Consider the following 16,453-nt stretch of genomic DNA (forward strand, 5'->3'; position numbering starts at 1 on the left):
TAGTGGCCACTTTTAAGTTCCAATGAAACTATTTGAGCTGTGGAATTAGTATGACGGTTAAGAATAGCAAAGATTTTTTGCCAGGTGCTGAAATTAAATAGATGATTGTACTTTTACTGCTGGTACGATGCATCGTGTGTTTGGAATAGTGGGTTTCACTAGAAACATATTATTTGAATTGTGCATTTGTATTATTTGTAGAATTCTACCTGCGTGATACCAAACTCAGTGAATGGGGTTCTGGTCCATCGTATTTCGATGTATATTCCCTTGTATGTCAATCTGTTTTTTTTTTTCTTTTTTTTTAATTTAAGGCAGGAAGCCCGTGTGAGCTGCATGGCCGAGGATGCGGGCACAGGCCGCTCCTCCCTAAGAAAAGGGGAGGATGGTGAGTCAGAGCGCTGCCCCGCCGTGCAGCGCTGCTCAGGTGAAAGAGCAGCCGCCGCTGTAAACGAAGCGTCGGGAGCGGCGCGGCTGGAGGTAGCGGGCACTGGGGGCTCCTCTCTAGACTGGATTCTCGGCAGCTTCTGCAGCCGCTCACGCCCGGGTCCGGCCGTGTGGAGACAGGCGGCAGGTACTGCGGCGGGGGCCCCGGGGAGCGGCTCCGCACACATGCCGCAGCCGAACAGCCGCGCCCGCCACCGCCTCACCCCGCCCGCCTCTGCCCACCTAAGGTCCCGGTCTCTTCATCACGTCTTTGACGTCACCCGGCCTCCCTCCCGCTTCATTGGCCGCACTCTGAGGTCTCACTATCCTCACTCCACCCCTTCAGCCAATCGGTGCGCTGGAGCCGCAGCTCCGTCCCTGCCCCCCGCACTCCTGACTCTCGGCCGCTGCCGCCAGCCAATGAGCGCCGCGCCGGGGGTTGCTGCGCGGCCAATGGGAGGGCGCACTTGAAGGGCCGGCGGTCCCGGCAGTTGTTATTGCTGTGACGGGCGCTGCTGCTGCTGCGGGTGCTGCTGGTGCTGTTTCCGCGAGGGGCCGCCGCTGTCATCTGGGTGAGGGGCGCTCGGGGCCACCGGGCAGGGGGAGGGCGGTGGGTCGGTCGGTTGCGGCCTGACGCGGGGGTGCCGGTGCCGTCGCCGGGGTGCGGGCGCCCGGCCGGCGGCGCGGCTCCTCAGGCGGCGCCTCCGCGCGGCGCGGCCCGGCCCGGCCCTGCGCCACACCGCGGCCCTGCGCCACACCGCGTCCCGCCGCGCCGAGGGCCGGCTGTGCGCGGCCGGGCGGCTCCCCCGGGATGGGCATTCCTCTCGTCACCGTCTGGTGCGTTGGTGGCGTCTGCCCACTGGCGGCCTGTGCCACGGTGTCTCTGCTTCCTCACAGGGTCCGGACGGGACGGACGAGCGCGATCCCCGCGGCTTGCCGGCTGCCTGTCCGGGAGGGTGAGTAGCCTTGCGTGGCCATCGGTTCAGGAGCTCGGGTTGTAAGCTGCCTTGGTATCTGCTCTGATGTATTTATCGTTATTAAAATGGTATCTGGTATCTGCTGTGATGTGTTTGCTGGTAATAAGTAATAGTAGCATCCTGATGCTATTGCTAAGAAAGAAAAATGGTGGTTAATGTAGTTGGATATTGAGCTTGATGCATTGTTTATAGAATCATAGAATCGTTTCAGTTGGAGAAGAGACCCTCAGGATCATCCAGTCCAACCATAGCCTAACCTAACTCTAGCATTAGACCGTGTCCCTAAGGTCTTCATCTAAAAGCCTTTTAAACACCTCCAGTGATGGTGACTCCACCACTTCCCTGAGCAGCCTGTTCCAGTGCCTGACAACCCTTTATTTGAAGAATTTTTTCCTATTTTCCAATCTAAACCTCTCCTGGCTCAACTTGAGACCATTTCCTCTTGTCCTATTGCTTGCTACTTGGGAGAAGAGACCAACAGCTTCCATACTACAACCTCCTTTCAGGTAGTTGTTTATGTTACACCTAGTCTGTGTGTATTGACTAGGGACTAACTAACGTCTTCTGGCCTGCGAACTGTGCAGATGTTTTAGAATGGAAGATGGACCTGTTGGATGGGGTTCAGAGGAAGGTCACAAAAATGATCAGAGGGCACATTGCCTATGGGGAGAGCCTATGAGAGTTGGGGTTGTTTAGCCTGGAGAAGGTGTGGACTCCTAACTGCGGCCTTTCAGTATATGAAAGGGGGCTTATAAGAAAGATGGAGAATGACTTATTGCCAAGGCCTGTAGCAACAAGACAAGGGGTGATGGTTTTAAACTGAAAAGCAGTAGGTTTAGATTAGAGATAAGGACAACACTTTCTCCAGTGAGGCCAGTGAGACACTGGAACAGGCTGCGCAGAGAAGCTGTGGATACCCCATATCTGGAAGAGTTCAAGGCCAGGTTGGATATTGAGCAACCTGGTCTAGTGACCAGGGCAGGGGGGTGGACTAAATGAACTTTAAAGGTCCCGGCCCGAACCAACAAGGAGCCTACTCTGTGGAAATCGCAGAAGTTCTGGGCACCTGCAAGAATGCTGTGTGTATGCTTTGGGGATCTATGATGAAAACTCCCTTACTTATGAAAAGGTGGTTTGCCTCAAGCCAGCTGCAGTCTAAAGGCAGCCTGCTGTGTTGATGTAATTTGCATGCATTCTGGCTCATAGCTATGAGGAGAATGAGGCTGGTTAACTGGGAGATCACGGTTAACTTAGTTTCTAAATCTGGTTTGAACCCTTCTGTACTCTTTTAGTATAGAATACAATTATCCTGCAAAAGATTTGAAATAATAGTTGGGTAATAATTAATATTTCTTTATCCTTCTGCTCCCTTAAACTAACCTCAAAACTTGAGAGCTCATTGCCTTCCCTGTTTTTTACCTATCTTAGTTGCTACCTAGTTTTAAAGTAATTTTTTTTGTTTGAAGATTAACCGCTGTTTTGTTTTTCTCAAAATTTTCAGGTTACTTATAGGCAACTGTAGAAGAACTGTGATTGTGATGCTTTATGTTTGAGCAATGGCAACAAACGACAGTGTTAATATTTTGAACTCTGCCTATCTGGCAGTGGAATATATAGACTCTTTTTTGCCTGACAATCCCTTGCAACAACCATTTAAAAATGCCTGGAATTACATGCTGGATAACTACACAAAGTTCCAGATTGCGACTTGGGGATCACTTATAGTTCATGAACTTTCATACTTCTTGCTCTGTGTACCTGGATTTGTCTTTCAGTTCATACCATACATGCAAAAGTATAAAATTCAGCAGGTAAGATGAAGTTGTGAACTATACACTTTCTGATATGTCTCTGAAAGTGTAAAGTATTTCTGAGGGAGTGTATCCTTTTAACCATGGTAGTATAAAGAGAGAAGGTGTGTCAGTCACTGTTAGCCAAGTTAATTTTTCTCCATGTAAGCTTATATGTCAGCAGGGGAAGGTATAGTAGAATCACATCATCTGGTGGTAGAGGTGTGTCTTAGTATTATGAAAGAATTAAATGGTGTGCTTATTTAATAGCAGGTGTCTCAAATTATCTAAATGCACACCCTCTTGAAGGGATTTTCAAGTATTTTAATAATGGAGAAATCCTAGTGTGGACTGCACACTCCTAATTGGTAGCAAAGCCACATCCAGTATCTAAAGATTATTGTTTTCCACCAGCTCCTTGTAATATGAATTAAAAATCAATAATACCAGCCTCTGAAATTATTACAGTCAGTGGTAAAATGTCTCCCTGCAAAAACTGGACGTTTTCAAGACAAGTATTTTTTCACAAGCTTGTATCTTCGGCTTCTCTTTGTATTATTTTAGCTGTGGAAATGCATTATGTTGTTTTAGCTGTGGATATACAAACTTAGATTTGTCTTACACTGTTGAATAGGAAATATTCCTGCTAATTGTAAACGCTGAAATAACAAGAATAATTTGGGGCGACTGGCAAAGACCACCTCTTTTAAGAGAGACTTCCTTTAAATTTTACAGAAATTTAGCTTAGAAAAACAAGAGGTTTTGATGAAACTGAATCCAATCCCATGTAATTTCCATTGTATGAGTTAGTTTTTATGGTAGGAGGGCCTGCTGTCTGTCTTCCAAAAGGAAATAAAACTACCTCCAAAGTAATTTCTACAGCACTTCATTTATGTGCAATTGAAGTTTGTAACACAACTGATGTTTTTTGCTTCTTCTTAGGATAAACCAGAAACGTGGGAAAAACAGTGGAAGTGCTTCAAAACACTCCTCTTCAATCACTTTTTTATTCAGCTTCCTCTGATTTGTGGCACCTATTACTTCACAGAGTATTTTAACATTCCATATGGGTGGGAAGAGATGCCTAGATGGTAGGTAGATTTTTCTCTTATATTGATGCTGAGTTACATATAGTCAGTGGTAGAATATTTTACAAATAGTGTCATCAGCTCTAATACACAATAATTTTAGGCAATATAAGTGGTGTTAATCTTGCTTCTGTTGATACTTAACTGCTATTGGAGTTAGAGCTTTCTTATTTTATTTTTTTTTTTTTAATTGGCCCAAATTGTTTTGATATTTGGAATAGGAGGGGATTAGGAGGGAGTTTGTGTAAGTGAAGCAAGATTCATGGTGGCATGGGTTAAATATTGGACTTTCTGGAGGTTTTTTTATCTAACATTTTTTGATTTGTCCTAAGTCTCTTTCCTCCATCTTGTTTTATATCATAGCAACAGTGTGTTCCTCAAAGGAAAGAATGTACCACCTTTTTTGCACTGAACTGATATAATTTTAAACAAAACTGGATAAGTTATAAATGCTTTTTTGTCTTGTGTTTTGTTTTTTTTCGTTTTGTTGTTGTTGTTTTTTTGTTTGGGTTTTTTGTTTGGGTTTTGTTTTCCTTCTGCAGTAGTTGTTCTTTACAACAGCAGTTCATGTTTCTTAGAGATTTATTTTCTGTCTGGTTTAGATAGCTGATGCACTTCCATATTTTTATATCTACATCTTGTACTGTCTACAGATGTTCTTTATAGAGTGTAATATTGAAATGACTGTTTGTTATACTGTGTGCTAATTCACTTCAGTATGTTGACAGATGAACTGATAGATACAAGGACTAATGTGCTTGGCAATTAATATTTTTAGTATGTTAAAAGGGTCATTTCAATGCACGGTTATTCAATCAATAATATATATAAACATTTCCCCCCCTTACCAGTGTATAACCATTTTATCTTTCAAGATGATGTGTCTGCTAACATATTCTGTAACTAATAGCTCTTCTTCTTTTTAAAGGTATGTTCTGGTTGCCCAGTGCTTTGGATGTGCAGTGATTGAGGATGCCTGGCACTATTTCCTACATAGATTACTGCATCACAAGAGAATATACAAGTATATCCATAAGGTTCACCATGAGTTTGTTGTATGTATTCCTTGACTTTTTTTTTTTTTTTTAGTAGTTTTTAGTAGGTGTGGTTTCATACAACTTATTTATAGGTCTTATTTGAAAGACTTAAGAATTTTACATCCCTCTGACAGTGGAACAGATATATTTTCTTGAGCTTTTTGTTAAGAATAGTTATCCATTTTGTTTCTGAAAACACCTGTAATTTTATTTTGTTTAATGGGAATGAAAGGTGGCACTCAACTCTGAATGTTGATCATATCTGTTGAGCTAAGTGTAAGCAAGGTTTTAAAAGTGTGTTACGTGCTTGATTACTAGAGGAGGCGGAAATTGTGGGTTTCTGGTTTTGATTGTTCATGAGTTGTCTGCCATGTAGGGTGTTCTCCAGAGCATACCAGTTGCAGACCATGATCCAGACAGGAGGCTCCTGCACAGCCTGAGTGTATGCATCGTATGTGCGGGATATATGATTCAAGGAAGGTTTATAGCTTTGGATGTAGGCCTCCAAAAGTAGTGTATCCAGTTGTGTGATACTTGATTATTATTGTAAGTGATAATATAATAATAATAATAATAATAATAATAATAATAATAATAATAATAATAAAACCAAGAGATGCTTGATTATATTATTATTATAATATATTTTTAAATTATCGTTATATTATTATTAAAAGAGTGTAGTGCAATACAGAGATATTTTGGGTGGTTCTGCATTTAGTGGTGTTGGAGCTGACATTGAGCAGGAGGCAATGAGCCGTGCCTGACTGGAGGTGGCACTGCTCTGCGCCAGGTAAGGCCCAGCACTGCTTACACCATATATCTGGCATAGCTGTGTTTAGCTGGATGTGTCTGGATCACAGAGGTCAGCGGTACTGGGTTTTTGTCTGCTGCTGTGTTTCAGTGTATAACCCATAGGGTGCTTGAGGTGAACAGCAAGCTACTGGGCCAGGGGTGGTTTATACAGGCTGCTATAATAGAGAAGCTTGGTATTGATTGATGTATTCATATGTATGTACATCAGCAGCAGCTGCTGTTTTCCTCTTGCTCTTGGCAGCCCCTCGGGCCTTTAGCAGGAGCAGCTTCTGGCCATTATTCTTGAGTGGTTAGTTCACACAGAAGTGTTCCGTAGGCTAACGGCTGTTTCACTAAAAACTTTCTGTGATAATAAAAGTTGATGATTTTAAAATCGCCTTTTTGTCAAAGTGGACTTTTTCTTTTTTTTTTTCTCCTGATAGCCAAACTTATAACCTTGAGCATTAGGTTAATTATTTTTTATTATTATTAGCTTTCTATAGTGGTCTACTTCTGAAAACTCTCCATGGAATTTATTTTTTTGTAAACCAAATGTAGGAATGACTGGGGGGTTGTGTGTTTGCATTAAAATATGTATATAAATATATATATATATATATATACACACACTTATATAGAGAAAAGATGATGTTTTATTTCAAACTCATAATATTTGAACAATTTATATTAAAACTGTCAAAGATGAGGAGAGCTTTTAAATTATTTTTAAAATAAATTTCTAAGTGAATCCTGACTCTGAGAATATTTTGGCTTCCTTCTTTCTTCTGCTTCCAAGACTGGATGTATAGCAAAGCTGATAGGAGCTTCCCAAACTTTTTAAATATTCCTGAAATAATGAGTAATGGTAAGCTGAAATAAAAGTTTTCAACTTTTCAATTAGTAGTGAAGTGTTTGGAATCACTAATGGAATTATGATCCTTATGACCCTGGAATAGTGTTTTCTGTCTTCCCAATGAGGAGCTGAACACCCATGTTAAGGCCTGTGCTCAGTCAGACCATTTCCTTTACCCACAACATCCTTCCATTTGTCCTGTTGTAGTCTTGCTGGGTAGTGGGAAAGGGGGAGAACCACAAAATGGTGATTCTGCCTTGGGAATATAGAAAATCAAAAATGGTGACTGTTTTCCTGCCTGTTATCTTTTTCTAGTCTCCATTCGGAATGCAAGCAGAATATGCACATCCTCTGGAAACGCTTATCCTTGGAGCTGGCTTTTTTATTGGAATTGTTGTTTTCTGTAACCATGTGATTCTTCTGTGGGTATGGGTGATAGGTCGCTTGATGGAAACCATTGATGTACACAGGTAAAATCCTTAGTGCTTTTTAATAATTTTCTCTTCTCCCTAAGTCTGTCTTAAACTTACCTGTTTTCACTGAGTTTCACTCTTCATTTTGCACTGAAATGCTTTTATGCATCTTACAAAGAATGACACAATCTGAACAGTTACGTTGTCTTCCGTTTTGAGGTAGTGCTACTAGCAGATGTTGCTGATTAAAAGAGTGTAGACAATAGCTAGAGCATCTCAAGGAGGGTTTCAGAAGCTGAGTGCCTCATTAGGATGTCTGGCTCTTGATACGTGGTGTACAAGTGACCTTATGCATATTAGAACACCACAAATCAGCTACAAAATATGACATTCCAGCCAAGAGTTCTTTTTGTTTAATGCTTTGTCAGCCAGTTTTCCTGGACAAGAGAAACTTTAAGCTATGCAGCCACTGACTGTCTTTTAAATAAATAAATAAATCATTTTTATTTATTTATGGTAGATATTATACAAAGGACAATACTTCTTTTCTCTGTACTATAACTGACTTCTTTCAAATTTGCCTCTGAAATGTTAGCGAAAATCCCAGTAAGCTGCACATGAATGAGCTTTTCTTTCCTGTGTTCAAGTGGAAGGGGAAAGTCGGAGTTCGTTTTTAAATGCTAGTATTACACTTGACCTTGTATCTGTAAATATATTACGAAGCACGTAGTGTCTTAATGCAAGCTGAGTGTCAAGTGTTTTAGTGGAACAGGAGCTACTAACCAAGTCATCATACACATCATTGCTCGTTTAGTTATATATTGGTTGTAGACTGACAAGTGTATATTGTGACATATCATAAAGTAAATTATGCAAAATACGAATCTCCTTTGATCATTATTGTTTCGGTTTGTTGTCCACGCGAGGTCTTTTTAACAAATTACCTTTCACTCTTGCCACTAGGTGGTGATAAGATGCTTTCCAGTACTACTGAGCAAATCTGTCTAAAGCAAACTCTTCTGGTTTTAATATTACTTTAATTGTAACTTTTGGATTTGAAACATTTGAAGAACTTGTAGTAGGCTGGAAATAACAGTAGAAATACTACAGTTGTAGCTGATTTGAGAAGCTGAGCTGACATTCATAGCTTGACCCTAAAAGATAGCATTATTTCTTGTTCCTTCCTAAAGTCACTCTTGAGTCAGTCAAAGCTCTTAAGCCAGCAGGAAGTTGGCCACTGTGGGTTTTTTGTTGTTGTTGTGGGTTATTTTGTGTGTGTATTTTTGTTGTTGTTTGGTTGGGTTTTTGTTAGTTTGTTTTGGTTTTGTGGTTTTGTTTGGGATTTTTAGGGGGCGGTGGTGGTTGTTTGTTTTTTTAGGTCACTTGCTTAAATTTTTTTGAGTTGCCTAATAAACTGAGCTGAGAAGGTCAGCAAGTGCCAAAGCCATTGTGGGACAATTTACAGAAGCATTTGGCTAGGAGAGGAGGTGTCTTGTTTTCCTATTAAGCCAGTGTTACAGTGATTACCTCAGAGCCTTATAATACCAAAAAAACCCACCCTTTTTATTTTATAAAAACAAGAAGTTAGTGTCTATTTGTTGTGGTTTATTCCTGGGAAAAATCTTTACTGTAATTGTTTTTCTTTTTTTCTCCTCCCCTGTAGTGGTTATGATGTTCCGCTGAACCCTCTTCATTTGGTGCCTTTTTATGCTGGAGCCCGTTTTCATGATTTCCATCACATGAACTTTATTGGTAATTATGCTTCAACCTTCACATGGTGGGACAGACTCTTTGGTACAGACTCTCAATTCATTGCCTATCAAGAAAAAGAGAAGAAGCAAAAACTCATGACAAAGAAGAAGGCTAACTAATTTTCCAGTGTAAAAACTCTGATGCTATTACTGTTAGTCAATTTTTGCTTTTCTGTAAAGCAAAATAGTGATTGGATGTTAAGCATAAATCTTGTTCCTTGGCTACTAAGTGGTAGGGAAAAACGGCTAATTATACTGCAGTATCTTCCTAATGGGAATACTTTCTATTTTATACATAAGTACTGCATATATTTTAACTACAGATTCAAAGATGATGCAAAAACCAGAGACTGAGTTCTGTCTATCAATTTTTTTTTTGAGAAAAAAATATTGCAATTTTAATGTTGCCCCCTTTAGATCCAGGTAGAATTATATACATACAATGAAACTGGACTTAGTTTTTTTAAAATATATATTCTTAAATTTGTAATATGAAATAACATGGTAAGAGGTATCAGCACTGTTTTATTTAAATATTGGATAAAAATTGCTTAAAACCAAAACATCTGTTAATAGGAAGCTTGGACAGGCCATTTGCACACTGGATAATGCAAACTGTTAATAACAGAATATCTGGCTAAACATGAGTTAGAGACATTCCTGATCTAGATTTATTATGTTATTTTAGATTACAGGTAAAAAAGAATAGAAATTTTTATTTGAAGAAACTTGCTGCTCTTTTGAAGTTGGTCTGTCAGTGTTCTTAGCATTTACATTACATTTTCCTCTGTGTGTTGTAATTTGCTGAACTGACTTGTTGCTATATTTGCACTTGTGACTGATGAAATAAATGTGGTTTGATTTGATGCGTCTATTATACCTTTCATATTTTTTTAATACAAGGCTGTGATAAAAGCCATGTAGGATAAAGCATCTTACTCTGTTCATCTCTTTAATGAAGAAGCGTTATTTCTGTCAATATGGTCTCCAACAGTTTCATCTATTAAACTACTTACAAAGACAGCAGTAAGAAATGGAAATGGAGAACATTTGTAAATTCTGCTGGTTTGTGTTTTGAAGGACTTGGATACGTAGCTACATTGTATAGTAGCAACTTTTGGGCCGAGTACATTCTCAAACTACAGCTTTCACAAACTAGAATCTCAAAATCTACAACCTGATTTGTACTAGTAATAGAAGCAGCCGTCTAATATTGCTGAATCTAATATTTGTCTGTTGCACAGGAAATAACAGTGGAAGTATTTAAGAAGGGCTCACACCCTTATGAAGACCTTTCACTTTGTATTTTAATGTCAGCTGCTCTTCAGACTTCATCTACCCTGTAGGTCCTCTGGAGATGCTTACAGTGTTTTCCTTACTCAAGACCACCTAAATTTTCATGCTACTTCATATTCAACATTGCATGGTGTAATCCTTACAACAGGTACTCCTAAAAAAGTGCAGATGAGATCAGGCCTCTAACAAAAATCCAAGGCGTTAATGACATTCAGAGCGATTCAAATATTATTTGAGGTGTGGGAGTGGTTCAGATGCCTCTTCTGCACGTGTTTTGTAGAAGCTTTTACTTCTGTATCTGTATCCCCATTGAAACTTGGTGTTCCTCCTCTACTCTCTAAAAGTAAGTAAAATATTTGACTGTGATGTGATGGGTGAATGGAAGCTGAAATCCCCATATTGTTCACTTTTTATCAGGGGCTAGTGTCAAGACTTCCTGAATTCATATGCACTGCCAGCCTGAACTCTCCATAGTGGAGTGACCTCTTTAATCAGATTTCAAAGATGGCCATTATCCTCTTTGCAGTGTCAACTCCCACTCTCTTCCTCCAGCTGCAACTATACTTAGCTTTATTTTACTGAACCCCTGGCCTATAAACACAAGGAGCTTTCAGTGCTTTGGATTTTCCCTGTGTATATGATTCCATTCACTGGTTCCAGCCCCCTGGCTTGTGCCTGGGCATGGAACGTTGCAAAATGCTGTACAACTGTGAACCATTTGCTTAAATATGCCAGTAAAGGCATTTGTAAAAGGTTGGTGTCTCCAGCTGTTTGAGAGCTCAGTCAGAACACTACAGGTTTGTTAGTGTGACTTTAGAAGTTCCAATGTATATTCCATTCTTCAAGAGGTTTTGAAAATAAGGAATGTACGTTTAACACATTACTTATGCCCTCTTTTTAGGTAGCATGCATGTTGTTGTTTGTGTTATGGTTTGTTAGTTTTTTGTTTGTTTTCTTCATGACTTGAATCCGTACTTTTCTGACGCCTGATGCTATTTCAGTTTTTTGTGGTTATTTTATGTATATACTTAGTGTACAATGTGATCACATAATTGCTTTTGATCCTTTCTTTAACAATTCCCTAGAGAATTATGCAAGCTGTACTTTATAAATCTTGTTTTTCTGAAAAAATGTGCCCACTGGACCTCTCTCAACACAGGAACCAGAGACTTGTTTTGTTGCAGGACTCTGGTAGACCTGCATTTTACCACCACCCCACCACCCTTTCAAATGCAGAACCTTGTATTTATTACTGAAAATGATACTGTCTACTAAGTGCCCTACCTCACTACTTTGTATCTTTTGTGCATATCAAGAACTATATTAGGCAATTACATTTTTGAGATTTTAGGCCTTTATTAAATAAGACTTCCTTGATTTTATTTATTTATTTATTTTACATATTTAGTAAGAGAGACTATAGAATATGCATAGTATTGAAAACTAAGAGGGTTTTGTGCAATATGAAAAAACAAGAATGACATATGGGTGACAGTTTTTGGCTCTTCACAAAGCACAACACAACCTTACACAATCTGTCATCCTTTATCCTCTTTAGCAAGGTGACAAAATTTAAAATGGTAGGATAGGAGAATAAGTCGGGGAGCAACGTTTTCCACAAGTGAATCTTTTCCTGAAAGTCCAGTTTAGTTTAAGTAGGGCTCATCTGTGGGAAATAACAGCTTGTACTGTTCTTTTGGAGAAGACAAATCATTAAGTCCTGTGAAAACAGTCAATTAGTTTCTTGGGTTTTGTGTCAAACCCTGTAAAAACTTGAAATTTATAATAAATTGTTGAGATTAGGATTGCAAAATAATCAACTGCTTTTGGCTGCTAATATGAAATATTAAATGAGGAGGTTTATATTGCACTACAGCACAACTTGCCAGAAAATAATGATTGATGCTATATTTGTAGATTGTTAATGTATTTTCCTCACTGAGTTAATAGTAAATGACTGCTGAGTGTTTTAAGATCATTTTAAAGAAATGTGTGCTATGTTTCTAGATTTTTCACATTTATTTTTATTGAAAAATTATATTATTGAAACCTACATTATGGCTACAGACAAGTTGTTGCTAACTACAGTGTCTGATTCATTGCCTCCAAATCTCCATCCCATCACTGCTGCCTCTCTCAGCTGCAGCCTTTGGTAAATCTCAGCCATTGGAACGTGTAAGTAACAGGTCCAGGGAGGAGGCAGCTTTTTGCTATTGGTTCTTGCTATAATTTTCTGTTTGTGAAGGTAATGAACACTGCAGTCAAATTGCTTTTCAATTGTATTTTTCACCATCTAACTGGATTATATCATGTCCTCTGCACTAAGGCATTTCCTTTATTTTTCTAATCACTTCTGTGTCTTGTCTCTGGATTTTCCATGTCTTGTTTCAGCTGTAGGTGTCAGAAGTGCATGTCCAGATCATTCTCTCTAATATCACCTTGGTAGTAAAATCACATCCTTCCTCTTCACCATTGTCCTTCTGTCTGAATATTCTAAGATAAAAATAGCTATTCTGCAGCATTGCACTGGAAAATATAGTCAAGTTACCCAACTATTGTGTTCTCTTGATGCTTCTAGCAATACTTTGGCAGACTGTTTTATATTTCTTGCTCTTAAGTATAATTTACAATTTGCTGCTCTGAAACATTTGAATGTGCTTGATTTACCAAGTAATCTAGATCACATTCCAGAGCTGCTATATCCTTATTAGTCACCATTCTTAGTCATCTGCAAATTGTAATCCGTTTTGATTCACATTTATGTCATCACTGAATAAATTAGCCCCCGGACTTCAAATATCAGTCCCTGTGGAAGATGAGAAGAACACTCCTGTTAGAGAATGACTCGCCATTTTTTTTAAAAAAGCAATTCTGTAAGCCAGATTTGTGCACTTGTACAATGATCCTGCGTGGTCGTTTCCCTAGGAGAGTGTTGGCTGGCTCTCAGAAACAGAATTTGCAGTTCAGTATGCAGGACCTCGTGTAGCCCCAGGAGCAGTGATTGCTCCTGCAGTTTGTAACAAGGGGTGGAAATAAGCCACTGCCTGTTGTGTAGCTATGCAGTGTGTAAGTACGAATGCCAGGTATGTTTTGTATGAAATCTAAGCTGCAGTCTCTGAAGAGGCTCCACACAGAATTGTTATGTCTATAGGATGTTCACCACCCCAACAAGAGCAGACGGAGCTCTTAAATACCCCATAGGGCTGAGTTTCAGTAACATGGGTGAGCCATCTGACAGGTGGAGACAATAAAAGATTGACCCTTGCAATATGTAACTGAAAGGTGTTTTTTTTTTTTTCTTTTCCCTTTCTGTATCCTCCTGTGTAACTGCCTCATCTGCATTTGGATTCTTAAAAAAAAAAAAAAATCATTATTTGTTTATATTTTCTTTGACCTACTTTATGTTAAGCCTGTTCTCAAAGTACTGGAAAAGATGCAGCTTTCCATATCTCAAGCTTGTTTTGCAAGCATCCAAGAAATAGAGCCACCTTGTGCAAGGTATTTTGGATGCTGGTAACAGAAGCTTCTGTCTTGAAGATAAATCTTCACATGTGCCAGGTATGTGTATGTAATCAGCATTCAGGTAAGTTTTGTAAAAGCTGCTCACATCTCAGAAGTTATCTCTGCCTACTTGACTGATAATTTGTTAACACCAACATCAACTCTTTTTAAAATTGATTGGAGCTATTCTAGTCCTATCATTATTTTTTTTTTGACTGAAACCCTTACCAGCTTTTACCTCATCTTTTAGGATACATATGGTCTATAGCTTTTTTTTTTTCCTGAATATTTGTGCTGCATTAATACCCTAATCAGGCTTTCAGAATTGTTCAAAGGCTTGAAAATGTGATAAAGCAGAATATTAACAGGTCAAAGATAGCACTCCTGAGAAGGGGGGCTTAAAGACCAACTAGTGATTTGATCTTGCTCATCTGAAGACACCTCTCCCTTATGCATCATGTTCAGCATCCTACTTGGTTATTTCTCTGTTAGAAAACACCTTCTTCCTCATGCAGGATAGTGCAACCTCTCACTTCTTACCAAATATAAACCAGAGAAGTTTACTGAGTATTTCTATGGTGTCATTATTAACATTATGTTACTTTTATTAACATAATGTTACTTTTTCATTAATAATGTAAATATCTGATCTATATCATAGAATGTTTTAGGGCTTCTGTTGCTCCTAATGGACTTCTATTGTTCCAATGGTCATAGCTTTAGGGTTCTCATTTTGGTTTATGAAAGAAAATGGCTGTCTCAGCTGGCTTGTCTTGCCACACAAATTAAAGAACTGCATAGTTACTCAAGTCTTGTAAGCAGAACTCTGTGAGTGCGAGGTTTTTTGTGTTTGGGTTTTTTTAAGATTTATTTAGATACTTGCTGGTAAATCATTACTTGCTGAAAAAGATAGATTCAGGCAAGTCAAAAGTGTTTGAAAATTGGAATCACATTCAGCAAATTGCTTCGGTCTGAAGAACGGAGTGATATGTAAAGATATATGAATATTATGTGTATGTTTCTATATGTATTTGTCTGTAAATAAGTATTTTTGTAAATGTCAATGAAGTTTCTTTTGCCATTACCAAATTATTTAGGCTGTGTCTGTTGGTGAAATATGATCTACTATTCAGGGTAATAAACAGGCAGAAGAGAGAGGTAAATCAGATTTGAAATGTGCTGATCAGGACATTTTCTGGACATGGAGCACTTGAGCTCTCCTCCCTGCTTTAATTAGTATTATTAGCTTACAAGGCCATACCCAGGAGCCTGATTATGCGTATAGCCTGAGAATGCCTTTGGGGTTAGAGTATTCCTCTGCAACTATGGCAAGTGCAAACCCTTTTTCCAAATTATAAGAAAATTTGGCCTTTGCCAGTGACAATAGTTGTTTTCTCCAAACTACGGAAAAGAAGAGGAGGGGTTGAATAGAAAGGAAGTCATCCATTTATTTCTCCTGCTCAGTTCTGCAAATGCTCCTAAGCTCTCTGAGAATCAAATTGTTGTTTCTTAATCCTTTATTAAAAAGAAATTAGTATGTGTGGACTCAAAATATTTGAGACTATATAAATTGCTGTTTTACACAAATTGTGCATGTTCATGTGTTTATAAGTACTCATTCTCTTAATTTTTCTTTTTTTGGGGGGGGAGTTAATAAGTATGGAAATTAATGTAAATCCATTCAGACCTAGTTGTGAGACATTTTGTGTAGCGGAATAATAATACACTCCTTGAAGAGATGAAAAGAAATAGATGATTTCTTAGCCTACTTTTATCTTTTAGTGACACTGCATTTTGGACAAATAAATTGAAGGAACAGGGAACTGCTGGAGAGAGTCCAGCATAGGGCAACAAAGAAGGTTAAGGGAGTGGAGCATCTCCCGTATGAAGAAAGGCTGAGGGAGCTGGGTCTCTTTAGTTTGGAGAAGAGGAGGCTAAGGGGGGACCTTATCAATGTCTATAAGTATATAAAAGGTGAGTGCCATGAGGATGGAGCCAGGCTCTTCTCAGTGGCAAACGATAGGACAGGGGGTAATGGGATCAAGCTGGAACACAAGAGGTTCCACTTAAATTTGAGAAGAAACTTCTTCTCAGTGAGAGTGACAGAGCACTGGAACAGGCTGCCCAGGGGGATTGTGGAGTCTCCTTCCCTGGAGACATTCAAAACCTGCCTCGACATGTTCCTGTGCGACCTCACCTAGGCATTCCTGCTCTGGCAGGGGCATTGGACTAGATGATCTTCTGAGGTCCCTTCCAATCCTAAACACACTGTGATACTGTGTGATACTGTGAAGGGAAGCCAAGAAGAGTTGCTACACTTCACAAAGGTTTTTTTTTGACTGATCAGAAAGTTCTCCCAGAAAATGATACTATAAGTCTCAAATCACAGCATCAGCAGGTTTGTTTACTTTGTGTATAAGGCGCAAGAGAAAGTGACGAAGAAAACAACAAATATTTAGCCTGTGATGAATGTAGCCAACAAAACTGATAAAGAACCTGAGTATTATGAATGCTAGGTCAGCTATC

The 16,453-nt window shown here is 39.2% G+C and overlaps 1 protein-coding gene across 1 annotated transcript; it reads left to right on the forward strand.

The window, feature by feature from the left end:
• The first annotated feature begins 854 nt into the window (after positions 1 to 854).
• MSMO1 (methylsterol monooxygenase 1) lies at positions 855 to 9,923 on the forward strand. Its single transcript, XM_080343653.1, has 7 exons — positions 855 to 998; positions 1,324 to 1,382; positions 2,905 to 3,214; positions 4,136 to 4,284; positions 5,210 to 5,336; positions 7,282 to 7,436; positions 9,043 to 9,923. The coding sequence occupies exons 3-7, from the start codon at positions 2,960 to 2,962 to the stop codon at positions 9,248 to 9,250; spliced, it is 894 nt and encodes a 297-aa protein (XP_080199779.1). The 5' UTR covers positions 855 to 998; positions 1,324 to 1,382; positions 2,905 to 2,959; the 3' UTR covers positions 9,251 to 9,923.
• The last annotated feature ends 6,530 nt before the right edge of the window (positions 9,924 to 16,453 follow it).

This window comes from Nesoenas mayeri, assembly GCF_963082525.1.
Source record: "Nesoenas mayeri genome assembly, chromosome: 4".
In the NCBI taxonomy this organism is placed as follows: domain Eukaryota; kingdom Metazoa; phylum Chordata; class Aves; order Columbiformes; family Columbidae; genus Nesoenas; species Nesoenas mayeri.